Below are 13,601 nucleotides of genomic sequence, written 5' to 3'. Positions count from 1 at the left end.
ACTCCAGTACCATTTATTGAATGGTATTTTTTCTTTTGCTGCCAAGTCACTTCAGTCGTGTCCAACTCTGTGTGACCCCATAGACGGAAGCCCACCAGGCTTCGCCCGTCCCTGGGATTCTCCAGGCAAGAACACCGGAGTGGGTTGCCATTGCCATTTCCTTCTCCAATTTTTTTTTTTCTTTTACTGAACTATTAATGTATGTGTGTAAATGTTTGATTTGATTTTCTATCACATTGCACAGATCTTTTGGTTTATCCAGTTCTAGTACTTTAAGTTTTGGTTTTCATGACAAGCCCTCCTACTATCAAAATTTTTAGATATATTGTACTACATTTAATACAAGTATAATTTTTATTATTTTAAAACCTTTTTAACATTGTATTTCTGGGGTATAGAAATTCTGTTAGATTTATATATTGGTTTTGTATCAAAGAACTCACTAAACTCTCTTTCAGTGACTATTAATGAGACTGAGCACACATTCATGTTTATCAGTTATTCGAATATCCTCTTTGATATAGTATCTATTTGAGCTTTTCTCTCCTTTATTGGATTGTCTAGGTTTTTTTCTTATTGATTTATAGAATTTTTATGTGTTCTGGATATGATTCTTTAGTTGATTCTTGCATTGAATACCTTCTCTGACACTTTGGCTGTCATTTTCACTCTCTCTGTATCTTTTGAAAAACTTGTTGTTGTTCAGTCACTAAGTCAAGTTGTGTCTGATTCTTTGGGACCTCATGGACCATAGCCCACCAGGTTCCTTTGTCCATGGGATTCTCCTGGCAAGAATTCTGGAGTGGGTTGCCATTTGCTTCTCCAGAGCATCTTCCCAGACCAGGGATTGAACTCACATCTCCTGCATTGGCACATGGATTCTTTACCACTGAGTCACCAAGAAAGCCCTCTGAAAAATAGTGGTTCTTAATTTTAATGTAGTCTAATTTATTAAAATTCCCCTATTTGGCTAGTACTCTCTCCACCTTGTTTAAGAACTCTTTCCTTGTTACAAGTTAATGAAAACATTTTCCCATATATTTTGAAAGGGCTAGAAGATGAATAACACCGTCACAAAAGTAAATTTTGAAGTCCATCAACATAGTATATCTTTACACTTCTTTGAGTTTTCTTTATGTTCCTTTAAAGTATTCTATGTAGAGGTTTCACACATTCTTATTAGATTACAGTGTATTTGAGGGTCTTTTAATTATATCATAAATTATGTATTTTTTTAAATTTCATTTTCTCTGTGTTGCTATAAGAATACAATTGATTTTTACACATTTTATCCAGCAACTGATAACTTCCCTGTAAATTCTAATAATATAGAATTACTTGAATGTTCTTTGCACAAAAATCAGTCACCAGTAAATGAGAGTGTATTTGCTCCTTTTCAATTCTTATATTTTTTTCTCATCTTAGTGCATAGTTTATAACTTTCAGTAAAACTGAGCAGAAATTATAATTAAGGACATTCTTTTCATTTTTCTGATCTCAGTAAAAACTACCAACATTTGCCTGTAAAGATAATATTTGCTGTATTTTTTTACTGCATTGAGAAAATTCCTCTAATCTTAGTTTGCTAAGCTTTTAATCATGAATTTAAGTAAAATTTTTTATCAAATGTCTTTTTGCCTCTGCTAAGAATATGGTTTTCTCTTTTATTTGGTAAATGTGGTAAAATACAATGATTCTTTTAATTTTAAACTAAAACGCCATTCCTGGGATAAACTCAACTTGTCATATTAACTTTTTCATATATCACTGGATTCAGTTAATTACTATCTGTGCTAACTTTCTTGTAATTACTGCGAATTTTATTAGTAGTAGTATGATTGGCCTAAACATTTTTTCTTATAATGTTTTTAGATTTTGATATCAAAGTTTTGGGCTTCCCTGGTGGCTCAGTGGTAAAAAAGAAATCTGCCTGCCAATGCAGGAGATGGGGGTTCAATCCCTGGGTTGGGAAGATAGTCCAGAGAAGGAAATGGCAACCCATTCTAGTGTTCTTGCCTGGGAAATCCCATGGACAGAGGAATCTGGTGGGCCACAGTCCATGGGGTCACAAAAGAGTCAGATGACATAGTGACTAAGACAACGTCATCAAAATTTTAATGGGTTCCAAATTAAATGGATCATGGTTTTTGTTTTTAATTATTTGGTATAGTTTGCTAATATTATTGTTATTTCTTCCTAAAAGCTTAGTAAAATCCACTGGAGAAGCCATGTGAACTTGTATTTTACCTTGTATATAGACTTTTAATTTCAAATTCAGTTTCTCTAATATTTACCAACCAGTTGAAATTTTATATTTCTTGTTCAGTTTTAATGTTTTACTTATCTTAGAATTTTCCCATTTTGCCTAAATTTTCAAATTCTTTAAAGTTGTTCTATGTTAATATTTATTCAGATTCATCTACATATTTATAATTTTGGTTGTTTTTCACCCATCTCTCTCTGAGCTTCAGTCTGAGCTCAATATTCTTTTCCCTGAAGAATACTGTTTAGTATTTACTTTCAGTTCAGTTCAGTTCAGTCGCTCAGTCATGTCCGACTCTTTGCGACCCCATGAATCACAGCACGCCAGGCCTCCCTGTCCATCACCAACTCCCAGAGTTCACTCAAACTCATGTCCATCGAGTCGGTGATGCCATCCAGCCATCTCATTCTCTGTCGTCCCCTTCTCCTCCCGCCCCCAAGGATGTGCTATTGATATATTCAGTTTCTGAATGTCTGAAAAAGTCTTTTTTTTCACCTTTATTATCAAAAGATAAAGTATAGACTTCTAGGTAGGCTCCCCTTTTGTTTCCAGCCATTTTATTTTTCCATCATCTACCTTCCATTTTTTCTGTTGAGAAGTAGGTAACTTCTCAATTATTGTTACTCTGAAAGTAATATTTTTGACCTATTTTTTAGATCTTATTTTTCTTCAATTTTTAATAGCTTTACCCAGAGAAGCCTAGGTGTGTGTCTTCAGCCTGGGTGAGATTCATGGTTTTTGCTTTGTTTTTTAAATTCGTAACGTGATGAATTTGTTAGCTTTAATAGACTGGTCATTATTTCCTCAACAAAAATTCTCCCTCATATTCCCACCAAAATACATAAAACAACTCCTTTTACATGGAGATAATAATATTATTTGTAGATTAAATGGAAAATTGAAAAATAGACTTCTAATCAGTTTCTTGTTTGTGGTGTATCTACCTTCCAATCTCTTCTATCAATATTCCTAGATTAATTTTCACAGATCTCAGTTCAAAACACTTCACTCATCTATTCTCAGTCATCAATGGTTGTATCTTTTCTATACAAAAAGTACATTCATCTCTAGTCTGAAGCTTAAGCCATTGTTGATCTTACCCAGGCTACCTTTTCAAACTTGTCCTCCAATTTGTACCTTTTCATGCCATACCAACCACTTCAAATAAGTTTTCCATGCAGGCCTCACATATAAAGTATAAACATCTTTCCTCCTAATTATGTTGGTCATTCTCAATGCCCTTCCCCATATCTTCAGGAAAAGAGAGATTTATGCAGGCTCAAATCCTGGGCTTCACTCTCTGACAGGTGTAGGTTTAAATCCTAGATTCAGCATTTTCAAGTGGTCTTGGCCTCTCTAAGCTTTGGTTTTTTCACCTGCCAAATGAGGACAATATTAGTGGACCCATCCTACAGGACTGTTGTGAGGATTAATAGAGAATTTGCATCAAGTGGTTAACACAGTACTTGGCTCTCGGGAAATGCACAGGAACATTAGCTCTCATTGTTAGTATCTGAACAGTTCCTCCAAGGGTGGCAGAGGCTGCTCTCTGCCCACATCAGCACCCAGTCTGCCCTGTAATCCAGAGGTCAGGAAATTGCTGCTGCCACCAATACCACTGCCACAGCTGTCTCTCACAGCCCCAAACCAAGTCCTGGCCCCTGGAAAACCTGAATCCAAGCATTCTGAATGGTGGAAACACACACCACTCTATGACTCAACCTGCCAGCAGCAACAGCAGCTTGAACATACCCTTCACTTTGTTTCCGCCTGCCCATGTACACACCTGTTTGGAGTTAACAGCTAAATTTGCATCCTGAATATTAGCTGTAAGAGGGTCCAGGAGAAATCTCTAGTTGCCTGACCTCTCCAACCAGGAGGAGGATAGAACCAAGGTTGGGAGAACAAATCCATAATACCTACCACACGATCCATTCAAAAGCCATCTTCTCTAAGTTGGTCCTGAATTTTTCCAAGCTAAAAGTAATCCCTTTCCTCTTCAGTTCAGTTCAGTTCAGTCGCTCAGTCGTGTCCGACTCTCCGCGACCCCATGAATCACAGCATGCCAGGCCTCCCTGTCCCTCACCAACTCCCGGAGTACACTCAAACTCATGTCCACAGAGTCAGTGATGCCATCCAGCCATCTCATTCTCTGTCGTCCCCTTCTCCTCCCGCCCCCAACCTTTCCCAGCATCAGAGTCTTTTCCAGTGAGTCAACTCGCCGCATGAGGTGGCCAAAGTATTGCAGTTTCAGCTTCAGCATCAGTCCCTCCAATGAACATCCAGGATTGATCTCCTTTAGAATGGACTGGTTGGATCTCCTTGCAGTATAAGGGCCTCTCAAGAGTCTTCTCCAACACCACAGTTCAAAAGCATCGATTCTTCGGCGATCAGCTTTCTTCACAGTCCAACTCTCACATCCATACATGACCACGGGAAAAACCATTGCCTTGACTAGACGGACCTTGGTTGGCAAAGTAATGTCTCTGCTTTTTAATATACTATCAAGGTTGGTCATAACTTTAGGTGGGGCTTTTTTTATTCTCACTGGACTTTAGAACTTCCTGGGAGCTTAAAGATACTTGTTCTCCTTCTCTACCTCCCAAGAAATTCTGATTTCATTGGTTTGGGATACAGATGCACTTTGGGGTAAATTTTTTAAATTCTAATATGCATCGTGTTTAGAACCATTGCTCTAAATTATTATAAACTTTCATTTCTCCTTATCACTTCCAATTTTTTGTTTAGTTATAAAATGTCCTTACTCTTTCTACTAGATTATAAGCTCTCTGAGGATAGAATTTGAGTCTAGTCTATTTTTACATCCTTCACAAACTTCTAGCTATGACTTTGCAAATAAAAAAGGTTTACCTGTTTATATAATGAATGAGTGAATGGTGTGTGATGCCTTGCAAACACAAGCATGTTAAAGATGACCTGCATGGCCTCAAGTCCCTGCCTATCTCCTGCTTGATGTTCTCTGAAGTGTACTTCTTGTGAATTTATTAATTCTGTTCAGTATAATAAAAATATAAGTGAGTATATTGCTCACAGCATTTGCCTTCAATCAACTCATTATATAACATTACTTGACACAAAATTATTCCTAGTTTTAAAAACAGCATGTATCCAACAGCATTCTCACCCATGAAAGCTATGACCGTAGACTCACATCCTTTTAGGCAAAAATCTAAAGCAGAGAATTGGAAAAAGAAAGCCAAGTCCATCCATGATATTGAACTTCTGAGCTATTTATCTTCATAGGTTCTTAGATGTATCAGTGTACCTCTAAATCAATCTTCTAAAACGTCAGTATACAGTGATAAAAATTCTGTACTTAAAAAGTTGTGTAACTGCAGAATGACTTTGAAAAATGTTTGACAAGAATATATCTAATCTTATCCCATTGAAAAGCTTGACATGAGTGTCCAATTGATATTGATACTAACATTTCTAAGTTCATACATAGAAAAGTTAAATGCTATCCAATTGGGATCTACTGTTAATATTAAGATTTCCTATGACTCATAAATCAGCTCTGTTCAAGGATTTTAAATATTTGGAAGCAAACATTTTTAAATATCTTTGCCAAATTAACCCTCAGATGGGGGCTTTTGAGATAAGAATCACATGGTCCCTATCCCCTTTCCTACAGTTTTACCTGTTAGAAAATGATTGAAAACAAGCCATTTGGTCTGTTCTTATGGGTTATGACAAACCTAGACAACATATTAAAAAGCAGAGACATTACTTTGTCAACAAAGGTCCATCTAGTCAAGACTATGGTTTTTCCAGTGGTCATGTATGGATGTGAGAGTTGGACTATAAAGAAAGCTGAACACAGAAGAAATGATGCTTTTGAACTGTGGTGTTGCAGAAGACTCTTGAGAGTCCTTGGACTGCAAGGAGATCCAACCTAAAGGAGATCAGCCCTGGGTGTTCATTGGAAGGACTGATGTTGAAGCTGAAACTTTAATACTTTGGAAACCTGATGAGAAGAGCTGACTCATGTGAAAAGACCCTGATGCTGGGAAAGATTGAAGGCAGGAGAAATGGATGACAGAGGATGAGATGGTTGGATGGCATCACCGACTTAATGGACATGGGTTTGGGTGGATTCCAGAAGTTGGTGATGGACAGGGAGGCCTGGCGTGCTGTGATTCATGGGGTCGCAAAGAGTTGGACATGACTGAGCAACTGAACTGAACTGTGGGTACAAATTATTCCCTGATTATTAAGAAATAGTATGAACTGTGGGTACAAATTATTCCCTGATTATTAAGAAATAGTAATTAAAGGGATAAAGAGGAGGAAAAAAGCCAAAAAAAAAAAAAAGAGTAGAATTATATTTAGAAGAGAATAAGGTGGTAAAATGTGACCCAATTGGAAAAATTCATATTCATGCAATTTTGTCTACCCCCGACCCCATTTAGAACTGTTTGTATTAAAGGTTCAAATAGCTTTAAATAGTTGGAAGGTCTTCTTTTATCCTGAATATACCTGGGTGAAAATCTGTTGGCAAGACTTACCATTCCCCAACTTTGGAAGTAATCCCATGCCTCTATCATTGTCTTTTCTCCTCCCTTCCCTGCTAATCAAGATCCTTGTTCTTTTCTTTCCTTCCTAATAGATTTGCAAAAGCTTAACTTCTTTAAAATCTTCCTAGGAAGGTCTTCCTATGCTGTAGCTCATCACTCCTTTCTAAAGTCACTAAGAATTCTATGGTTCTAGTGGAATGTGTATCATATTCCATATGGTTATAACACTCCTGTTTAAGAAACTCTATGTGGATGTATTCCTATACCCATAATTAAATGACAGACTTCATGAAAATGAGGACTGAATTTCTTAGTGTATTTTTCCCAACCAAGAATAAGAGAGTGAACATTCAGCTTGTTCTATTTCAAATTATATTCACTATTACCAAGGTAAGAGCTAAGAGGATCCAAACTTCTTGAGGGCAGAGAGTTCAGCTATTACTGAGTAGATATTTCAATACACATTGACCTGGACCAAATGCCTACTCCCATCACATCATTCTATAAAATGCAAAATTATATAGTTTTGAGATACTGGACTGACTCTTTCACCCTCCCCAGCTTCTTGACATTGCTTTTAACAAACAGGTGGAATAAGATGTACTTTATCTTTTAAAAGAAACTGGAGAAAATATGGTCCACTTTGTTAAGAATTTTTATGGAGCAAGACCTATTATGGAATTATACCCCTGTTATCCCTCTGATAGGAACTCTAACTCAATGTAAAGCCCCAAAGATCTGTTACTTATTTTTATTTTATATTGTGCTATGTTTTATTTATGGTGTTGTGCTTGTTTTGGGTGTGTAGCAGGGTGATACAGTCATATATATATATATATGAATTAACAAGGGCAGTTCCCATCTTTTGATGGGGAGTTCATGGTTTGTGATATAGATGGCATTATTTTGAGAGAGGGATGACTTAGGTAGGGCATTGGGTTTTTTTTTCTTTTTGCAGCTTGAGGCAGTTGTAAAATAACTTAATGTAGCTTTTTGCAACTGTGTATTCTATAGTATTTTTTTCATTTGGTGATATTTTAACTGTTGATGTTTATGGCATTATGCTTTGTACCATTTATTAAATTTTATAAAAACAATATATATTCAGGAAAAAAAAATAAAAGAAACTGGAGAAAATATGGTCCATTTTGTTAAGAATTTTTATGGAGTAAGACCTATTATGTAATTATAATGAAGAGGAGGCAGAAACATATCTTCCTGTACTTACATTTAGATAAGTATTTATATTCATTGATATATACTTCTATATCAATATTTATAAAATATTTAGAGATTTAGATTTTATATTTAGACAACTGATCACCAAATGAGGTACAGTATTATTGTATTTAAAGTGTGGTTTAAAATAAAAACTTGAAAATCGGCCAATTTTGTGATCACTTTGGTTGTTTCCTCATTTTATAATATATTAAAAGCCTCACAAAATGGAAGTAGCCTGCGAGTTTCTAAGACCTGAGAGACTATGCTTCATGGTACTATTATACACATCTAAGACTAAAGAAATACATGACTAATGAAAATGACATTTTCCATATGAAGTGATGAAAGTTAAAAGTATATATTTTATTTCACTATTAAGAGATAAAACACTTGATCACTGTAAACATGAACAAAATTTGAGTTTTAAAATCTTTCAAGGGACTCACATTTATTTTCCTCCTGTTTCCAAACCCTCAGCAACCCTTTTAGTGTGTGTTGTATTTGCTAAAAATGGACATTTCTGTAGAATTAAGCAAATAGGGGATTCAATATTCTTCACAGATAATTTTGGCATGTTCCATTGGGAACTTCTAGTCTGAATTTTTGTCCCTCCTCAAAGACACACATGTTCCAAATCCTGTCTTTTCTCTGTTACTGAAGATCTGCTATATACATAATTAATGACAGTGTACATTTAGCAAGACAATCAGCTGAAAATATTACCATTAAAATAAAAGAAGGCAAACTATGTGGGAGTGCAATTTAAATATAGTAAAGAAAAACTAGCACTAAAAATTCTGTAAGAAACATCACAATAGTGGATTTTCTCATTTTGCTAAAATTGAAAAAAAAAGAAATTTCTGAGATGGAGAATTAGAAAGTATCTGTAGTTCATAATATATTCATTTTCCAAGAAGATCAGTGGTACTGCTTTTGGTGACAACAAAAACTCATGTTGAATCCTAATTAATTGCCAACATCTGTTGGATCATAGAAAAAGCAAGAAAACTCTAGAGAAACATCTACTTCTGCTTCATTGACTATGCTAAAACCTTTGTGTGGATCACAACACTGTGGAAAATTCTTAGAGATAGGAATAAGAGAGCACCTTACTTGTCTTCTGAGAAACCTATACGCAGGTCAAGAAGCAACAGTTAGAACCAGACATGGATCAACGGAGTAGAACACTTTCACTTTTCATGTCAAGGCTGTATATTGTCACCCTGCTTATTTAACTTACATGCAGAGTACATCATGTAAAATGCTGAGCTGGATGAATCACTAAGCCAGAACCAAGATTTCTGGGAGAAATATCAATAACCTCAGATACACAGATGACACCACCTTATGGCAGAAAACAAAGAGGAATTAGAAGAGCCTCTTGATGAAGATGAAAGAGAAGAGTGAAAAAACTGGCTTGAAACTTAACATTCAGAAAACTAAGATCATGGTGTCCAGTCCCATCACTTCACGGCAAATAGATGGGGAAACAATGGAAACAGTGACAGATTTTATTTTCTTGGACTCCAATATTACTGTGGACAGTGACTGCAGCCATGAAATCAAAAGATGCTTTCTCTTTGGAAAAAAGTAATGACAAACCTAGACAGTGTATTAAAAAGCAGAGACATAACAATTTGCTGACTAAGTTCTGTATAGTCAAAGCTATGGTTTCTCCAGTAGTCATGGATGGATGTGAGAGCGGACAATAAAAAAAAATGGCTGAGTGCCGAAAAATTGATGCCTTTGAACTGTGGTGCTGGAGAAGACTCTTGATAGTCCCTTAGACAGCAAGGAGATCAAACTAGTCAATCCTAAAGGAAATCAACCCTGAATATTCATTGGAAGGACTGATGCTGAAACAGAAGCTCCAATTCTTTGGCCACCTGATATGAAGATCTAACTCACCGGAAAAGACCCTGATGCTGGGAAAGATTGAAGGCAGAAGGAGAAGGGAATGACAGAGGATGAGATGGTTGGATGGCATCACTGACTCAATGGACATGAGTTTGAGCAACTCTGGTAGATAATGAAGGACAGGGAAGTCTGGCGTGCTGCTGTTCCTGGGGATGCAAAAAGTCAGACACAACTGAACAACTGAACAAAAACGTTTTGAAATCCATGTATTTTGTTTAATGGTTTTCCTAAATTTACAACATAACTATAATTCTTCTCTTAACCTTGGCTTTATATTTTTCATTCTATAAAATGCTGCTGCTATTTTTCCTTCCGTGTACATGTTAGTTTAGCCCTAAAACCTTAAGAAGCCTATAGCTCTTTTCTACCACTGATGGTTTTAACTGCATGTCTACATATGGGATATTGCTCAATGGCAGGTCCAACAGTGTAGTTGGGGAGGGTGAAGCCACAGGTAAGGAGGATGTCTCAAGGGACCTTAGAACTAACTAATGTGCATAAATCAAACGGGCATCTCTTAAGTCTCCTGCATTGGCAGCCAGGTTCTTTATCACTAGCACCACCTGGGAAGCCCAAAGATTTGGGAAATAAAAGGATGGCATAGAAAATGACAATGTACTTGATTAGTAATTTCCATTTCAGTTAGAAAAAAAAAAAAAAGACTTATTTCCATGGAACTCCACCTCCAGATCTCTACAGCAAGCTAGTAAGTGATGACAGTTAGTGAAAACTCTATCAACAGTTCATATTTATATCCTTGAGGTGAAACCATCCTATTTCAACAAATATCACTTTCTCATTGAATTCCACATTAGTGAATGATGAATACAAGATGTTTTTTCACACTCCGGCTGCTGGCTTGACGTGTTTTGCTAGCAAAATGTACAGAAACTGCCAAGATGGGAGAGTAGCCTTTCCTAAATCCCTCCAAGTGTCACCATGACTACAGCATATTTCCTAAACTGGTGGGTGTTCATATAAGAAGATATAAATCCATTCAAGTGCTTGACTCATGCTGTATTGAGGCTTTATAATTTATCAAAAATTTTGCCTTTATGTATGTGAATTATTTTTCTATTCACAGGATTCAGGCAAAATGACAACTGCTCAGTTTTATTGCCAGTACTGCATGGCATCACTTCTTGGGAAGAAGTATGTACTAAAGGATGACAATCCATACTGTGTTTCTTGTTATGATCGTCTCTTTTCTAACCATTGTGAGGAGTGCAAAGAACCAATTGAATCGGGTTCCAAGGTAGGTTTAATTCACAGAATTATTGCATATGATCAACAAAAAAATGTGTTGCGATGCTTCTTTTTCTTTAATAATCTAATGCTCTGCGACTAGATATAAGGATTTTCAAAGCTATCATCAATCAAGTTGAAGTTCAAGGCACTATGCTCAGCACTGTGAAACATAACACGTGCTTTAATCCTTACAGTGATCTTAGGAGACAGTTTAGGATGCTAAAGATTAAAGAAGTTATTTGACCAAAGTTACACAGTTAAAGTGCTTTTTCTAGAATGACAAGAGTATAAATGACTAACTGTATAAACAATTGGAAGTATAAAGATTCAAAAACCTTTATTTCCTAACTTTGAATCAGCTTCATCTTCATTAAAGACATTGTGCCCTGACACCTCTCATACATATAGCCCATTCCTACCAGAATGCATACTGTTGTATATTTTCTCTTTTTTTTAATCTTTGCTTTAGGTAAGTAGTGTTGAGATTTTGTTTACTTAAATCTTAAACAGTAATAGGATGTTATCATCTAAAAATAAAAATCATCTCAGGAAATTGGAAGAAATAGGAGAGTCCCCTTATTTTCTGTCTGTCTTTTGTGACCAACCAAGGAAGACCCAGGCTCTACCTCTTAGTTGCAGCAGAGGGTCTCATCTCTACAGGTAGTAGTATCAATAACATCATGCCCTCAAGCTCCCAGCACAACTTACTAGCACCATAGCCCCAGAGTGTTTAGTATTGTCTTACAAAATGGCCTGTTTGATCACAAATGCACTTAATTAACTTTTATTCACTCTCTCCAAGGATCTTTGTTACAAAGGCCATCACTGGCATGAAGGATGCTTTAATTGCACCAAATGCAATCACTCTTTGGTGGAAAAGCCTTTCGTTGCCAAGGATGAGCGCCTGCTATGCTCGGAGTGCTATTCTAATGAGTGCTCTTCCAAGTGCTTTCACTGCAAGAAGACCATCATGCCTGGTAAGATCTCAAGGCCTTTTGGTCTATAACTGAAGCTACAATGCTTACTAAACCCAAGCACAGGAAGAGTGTAGTGCATTAGTACCCCCATTTTCCTTCCATGGTTTCACTTTTCATGGTTGTAGTTCAGTTCAGTTGCTCAGTCGTGTCCGACTTTCCTATCTGAGGTTATTGATATTTCTCTCAGCAATCTTGATTCCAGCTTGTGCTGCTTCCAGCCCAGCGTTCCTCATGATGTACTCTGCATATAAGTTAAATAAGCAAGGTGACAATATACAGCCTTGACGTACTCCTTTTCCTATCTGGAACCAGTCTGTTGTTCCATGTACAGTTCTGACTATTGCTTCCTGACCTGCATACTGGTTTCTCAAGAGGCAGGTCAGGTGGTCTGGGATTCCCATCTCTTTCAGAATTTTCCACAGTTTATTGTGATCCACACAGTCAAAGGCTTTGGTTGTAGTTACCCAGAGTCAAAAATGTTAAGTCTGAAAATATTAACTGGAAAATGCCAGCAGTAAGAGTTCCTTAAGTTTTCCATTGTGTGCTGTTCTGAGTAGTGTGATGAAACCCCTCTGCACCTGTTCCATGACATGAATCATCTTTGTCCAGAGCATCCTGGCCAGTAGTCACTTAGTAACCATCTCAGTTACCAGATCAGACTGTTGCTGTATTACAGTGCTTTTGGTCAAGAAAACTTTATTTTAGTTAGTAACGGCCTCAAAGTGCAATAGTAATGATGCTGGCAATTCAGGTATGCCGAAAAAAAGCCATAAAGTGCTTCCTTTAAGTGAAAAGACAGTTCTTGATTTAATTAGGAAATAAATTGCATGCTGAGGTTACTAAGATCTAATGTAAGAACAAATTCCCCATCCATGAAATCATGAAGGAAAAAGAAATTTACGCTAGTTTTGCTGTCATGCCTCAAACTAGAGTTACAGCCACAGTGCATGGTAAGTACTTAGATAAGATAAAAAAGGCATTACATTCGTACAGCAAGATATTTTCAGAAAGAGAGACCACATTCACATAATGCTTATTACAGTATGTTGTTATAACTGTTCTATTTTATTGTTATTCATCTCTTGCAATACCTAATTCATAAACTTTAACCTAAGTCTATATGTATTGGGGAAAAACACAGTGTGTGTATATATATATATATATATATATATATATATATATATGTATGTATACACACACATGATATATATACACATAATATATATTCCCTATATATACACACACATACATACACATAAGGTTTGGTAGTATCTGCAGTGTCACACATCCACTGGGGATCTTGGGATGTATCCCCCACAGATAAAGGGGACTATTACACAAAACCCTGCTTTTCAGAAAAATGTCTTTTTTACTATCTCTTTATCTCATTTAGTGTACTTTAGAAATGAAAAGATTATACTTTGTTTCCAATTGGCA

General features: G+C 36.4%; 1 protein-coding gene across 1 annotated transcript in view; it reads left to right on the top strand.

The window, feature by feature from the left end:
* Positions 1 to 13,601, top strand: part of FHL5 (four and a half LIM domains 5) — a 62,350-nt gene that overhangs the window by 30,748 nt on the left and 18,001 nt on the right. Inside the window, exons 2-3 of the mRNA XM_055433405.2 lie at positions 11,024 to 11,194; positions 11,990 to 12,164. Of these exons, the coding sequence (XP_055289380.1) occupies positions 11,036 to 11,194; positions 11,990 to 12,164 (334 nt within the window). The 5' untranslated portion in view covers positions 11,024 to 11,035. The remainder of the gene's footprint in view (positions 1 to 11,023; positions 11,195 to 11,989; positions 12,165 to 13,601) is intronic.

This window comes from Moschus berezovskii, chromosome 10 (assembly GCF_049115385.1).
Source record: "Moschus berezovskii isolate FMDL1 chromosome 10, NW_MosBer_1.0, whole genome shotgun sequence".
NCBI lineage: Eukaryota > Metazoa > Chordata > Mammalia > Artiodactyla > Moschidae > Moschus > Moschus berezovskii.
This window is presented reverse-complemented; position numbering and strand designations above follow the sequence as displayed.